The 4,662-nt window shown below is 48.8% G+C and overlaps 1 protein-coding gene across 1 annotated transcript in view; it reads right to left on the reverse strand.

Moving 5' to 3' along the window:
* Positions 1 to 2,173, reverse strand: part of PLA2G4C (phospholipase A2, group IVC (cytosolic, calcium-independent)) — a 54,788-nt gene extending 52,615 nt beyond the window's left edge. Inside the window, exon 1 of the mRNA XM_011970147.1 lies at positions 2,166 to 2,173. Within this exon, the coding sequence (XP_011825537.1) occupies positions 2,166 to 2,173 (8 nt within the window). The remainder of the gene's footprint in view (positions 1 to 2,165) is intronic.
* Between the last annotated feature and the right edge of the window lie 2,489 nt (positions 2,174 to 4,662).

Here is a 4,662-nt window from a genome sequence, read left to right on the forward strand (position 1 = left end):
GTCAAATATCTCATTAACAATGTTTTTCTTAATGATGTGTCAAAACGCTAATGTTTTGGATATATTGGGTTAAAGAAAATTGATCATTCATTTCACTGTTTCTTTTTACCTTCTTGAAGAGGCCACTAGAAAATTTAAAATGGGCCAGACATGGTGGCTTATGCCTGTAATTCCAGCACTTTGGGAGGCTAGGGCAGGCAGATCACCTGAGATCAAGAGTTTGAGACCAGCCTGGCCAACATGGTGAAACTCCACCTCTACTAAAAATACAAAAATTAGCTGGGTGTGGTGGCAAGTGCCTGTAATCCCGGCTAATTGGGAGGCTGAGGCAGGAGAATCGCTTGAACCCGGGAGGTGGAGGTTGCAATGAGCCAAGATCACGCCACTGCACTCCAGCCTGGGCAACGAGCGCGAGACTGCATCTCCAAAAGGAGAAAAGAAAAGAAAAGAAAGAAAGAAAGAAAATGTAAAACGATAGAATAGATGAGATATGGCTCATGGTATACAGTACTACTGGATAGCTCAGGTTGGGACGCTTTGCATATGTTTCATCATTTAAATCTCAAAGAGTCCTGTGAAATCAGCAAGTTATCCTCCTCAACAGTGGAGGAAACCAAGGCACAAAGAAGTATGTCTGGGCTCATAACAGCCCACGAAGGACAGCTCCAGGAATTAACCCAAAGCTGTTGGAATATAAGGCTTTTGTTGTTGTCATTTGTAGAGATGGGGTCTCGCTATGTTGTCCAGGCTAGTCTTGAACTCCTGGGCTCAAGAGATCCTCCCACCTCGACCTCCCAAAGTACTGGGATTACAGGTGTGAGTCCCTGTGTCCAGCCAGGTCTTAACCACTGCAGCCTTGGAAAGATTACAGAAGAAATCATGTGGTTCCTATCTCAACAGCGCCCCCTGGAGTTCTGCAATGTGCAGTTCGGCTAAATCCTCATGCCATGTCACTCAACACGTTAGATGAGCCTTAGAGGAATAGAGGGGTCCTAGGTGTGACTCTGCAGTACCTTTCCCACTCCCAGGCTCTGCAGCTCTGCTCTTCCTGCTGTCGTCCCCATGAACCTCATCCTCCACACCCAGCTCAGAACCCAGCTCCAGATCAAACTTTGAGCACAGAAAGGAAAACAAATCATGCCAGCCAGGTTCAACATTCATGCCTCTGCCCTGCCTATCTCACTCGAGCCTCTGCTGCTCTGCCCAGCCTTACCACCTGCTCGGAAAATGTGCCAAGATCGATTAGTCATGTCTGCCCTGGGCTTGGAAACAAACATGCAGACATGAGTGTTTCATACCTGCCATCTGGGGCCTCCTGAATGAGACAGTCCTACACAAATTAATGCAATACTTTATCACGGAGGCTGAGAAGTTAAAAGGGCTGTATTCTATCCACCTGCAGTGTGAAAAGTGCACCTGAACCTGTAAATCCTCCTTTAAAGTCAGAAGGTAGTATTATTATGCTTTGTCCACAGCAGTTTTGTGTAGTAAAGAAAGATACTTCGTGTTTTTCCCTGCTTCCTGGTGCAGAGTTCCTAAAATCCTTGGAATTTTTTTTAGAATTTTTGGGTTTTTTTTTTGAGACAGGGTCTCTCTGTCACCCAGGCTGGTGTGCAGTGTGTGACTGCTGTCTCTTATACACATCTAGATGTGTATAAGAGACAGAATCTTGCTCTGTTGCCCAGGCTGGAGTGCAGTGGCGCAATCTCAGTTCACTGCAACCTCCACCTCCCCGGTTCAACGATAAGACAGGGTCTTGCTCTGTTGCCCATCACCAGTGCGGTGGTGCAATCATAGCTTACTGCAGCCTTGAGCACCGGGACTCAAGTAATCCTCATGTCTCAGCCTCCCAAGTAGCTTGGACTACAGGTGTGTACCACTATGCTTGGCTAATTTTAAAAAATATTTTCTTTTATTGTAGAGATAGGGTTTCACCATGTTGCCCAGGCTAGTCTCGAACTCTGGGGCTCAAGACACCGTCTTGCCTCAGCCAACAAAAGTGTTGGGATTACAGGCATGGGCCACCACGCCCAACCTTCAGCTCTTTCCATCTATCTCCACCAAGCGAGAGGAACGGTCACAGCCCTCACCTCTTGACACTCACTGTGCATTCCATTACACAAATGCTCTGCTTCCCCGCAGTGGTCAGCTCGGAGACGACTTACCTTCCCATGGTGCACTGCGGTCAGAAAATTCTCAGTCCTCCTGCCAAAGAAATGGCTCTTCTTAGACCTGTGTCCACTATTGGGCTTAGCAAAGACAGTGGAGGAGGGCCGGGACTGTCACGGGCTCATAGGTTCTTCTCGTCCACTGCCCAGACAAAACCAATGTGAACAGCAGGTGTTGCAGCAAAGAGAGAGAGTTTAATAATCTCAGGGGCGGCCAAGAGAGGAGAATGGGAGAAATGGGAGAAATGTTTCAAGCGCATCTCTCTGAAAATTTGGAGGCTAGGGTTTTTCCTCTCTGTCTTTCTCTTTTTCTCCTCTCTCTCTCTCTCTCTAGATGAAGTTTCCCTCTTGTTGCCCAGGCTGGAGTGCATTGGCATGATCTTGGCTCACTGCACCCTCCACCTCCTGGGTTCAAGCAATTCACCTGCCTCAGCCTCCCGAGTAACTGGGATTACAGACATGTACCACCATGCCCAGCTAATTTTTGTATTTTTAGTAGAGACGGGGTTTCACCGTGTCAGCCAGGATGGTCTCGATCTCCTGACCTCGTGATCCGCCCGTCTCGGCCTCCCAAAGTGCTGGGATTACAGGCTTGAGCCACCGCGCCCGGCCGAGGCTAGGGCTTTTTAAGGAAACTTTGGTGGGCAAGGAGCTGGGGGAACTGAAACAATTGATCGGGTATGGATGAAATCACAGACCATAACTGTCTTTGTATGGCTGAGTCAGTTCCTGGTAGTGGGTCTCAGGACCAGGTGGTAGCTCTTGGTCTGCCAAAATGCTCACTCTGAAAACTATCTCAAAGACAAGTTCTTTTTTTTTCTTTCCTTAAAAAAACAAAAACAAAAACAAAACAAAACATTATTGCCAGGAGCAGTGGCTCATGCCTGTAATCCCAGCACTTTGGGAGGCCGAGGCAGGCAGACCACTTGAGGTCAGGAGTGACCAGAAGACAGGAGTGTGACCCTCTGTCACGCCCAGACAGGGCCACTAGAGGGCTCCCTGGTCTAGCGGTAACGCCAGCGTCTGTGAAGACGCCCGTGGCCTAGTGGACCTTGGTCTAGCGGTCATGTCAGTGCCTAGAAAAAGCACCCATTACTTAGCAGACCGGGGGAGTTAGAGAAGACTGCTCCACCACCTCTCATGGAGGGCCTGACTGGTGTCAGCCGCCCACAGCCATCCAGAGGCCTAACCATCTCCCTGTGATGCTGTGCTTCAGCGGTCACGCTCCTGTTTCACTTTCATGTTCCACTCTGTACACCTGGCTCCGCCCTCTACAGAGCAGCAGCAAAATGAGTGAAAGTATTGAAGTCTTTGATCTTTCTGAAAAGAGCATAGAAGAAATAATGACGTAAGCTGTCCTCTCTCTCTCTGCCTCGGCTACCTAACAGGGAAGGGCCCCCTGTCTGGTGGACACGTGACTCACGTGACCTTATCAATCACTGGAGATGACTCACACTCTTTACCCTGCCCCTTATTATCTAATAAATATCAGCGCAGCCAGGCATTCAGGGCCACTATCGGTCTCCCCGTCTTGGTGGTAGTGGTCCCCCAGACCAGCTGTCTTTTCTTCTCTGTCTTGTGTCTTTATTTCTACGATCTCTCATTTCCGCACACGGGGAGAAAGATCCACAGACCCTGTAGGGCTGGTCCTTACAGTGGCGCAATCATAGCTCACTGCAGCCTCCAACTCTTGGGCTCAAGCAATCCTCCTGCCTTGGCCTCCTGAGTAGCTGGGGCTAGAGGCATGCACCACCATGCCTCTAAAACTTTGCCCGTGGCAAAGTTTTAATTTTTTTGTAGAGATTGAGGTCTCACTATGTTGCCCAGGCTGGTCTTGTTCTCCTGGGCTCAAGCAATCCTCCTGCCTTAGCCTCCCAAGAAGTGGGGATTACAGGTGTTAGCTACCACAGTCCACTAAAAAGATGAGTTCTGTAGGTTTCACAATAGCGATGTTATTTACAGAAGTGGCTGGGGAAGTTATAGATCTTGCGACCCCTGGTTACATGACTCTGGAGCACATATAGAAAAGGAAGCTAAGGGATGGCAGGTCATTGTTTAACCCACAACTGTTGTTTAGCAAAGTTCCAGCACCTTCATGATTCTAACCTTGTCTTATGAATGTGGCTTCAGGCCAGGCACAGTGGCTCATGCCTGTAATCCCAGCACCTCGAGAGACCGAGGTGGGTGGATCACTTGAGATCAGGAGTTGGAGACCAGCCTGACCAACATGGTGAAACCCTGTCTCTACTAAAAGTACAAAAGTCACCTGAGCATGGTGGTGGGCGGCTGTAATCCCAGCTACTCAGGAGGCTGAGGGAGGAGAATCACTTGAACTCAGGAGGTGGAGGTTGCAGGGAGCAGAGATCACGCCATTGCACTCCAGTCTGGGCAACAAGAGTGAAACTCTGTCTCAAAAATAAATAAATAAAAAGTAAATGAATGTGACTTCAATCTCTCAACAAGGACTGGGGGTCAGTTTTCTTCGTCTCAAAGT

The sequence above is a fragment of the Mandrillus leucophaeus genome, unplaced genomic scaffold (genome assembly GCF_000951045.1).
Source record: "Mandrillus leucophaeus isolate KB7577 unplaced genomic scaffold, Mleu.le_1.0 Scaffold120, whole genome shotgun sequence".
Classification (NCBI taxonomy): Eukaryota; Metazoa; Chordata; class Mammalia; order Primates; family Cercopithecidae; genus Mandrillus; species Mandrillus leucophaeus.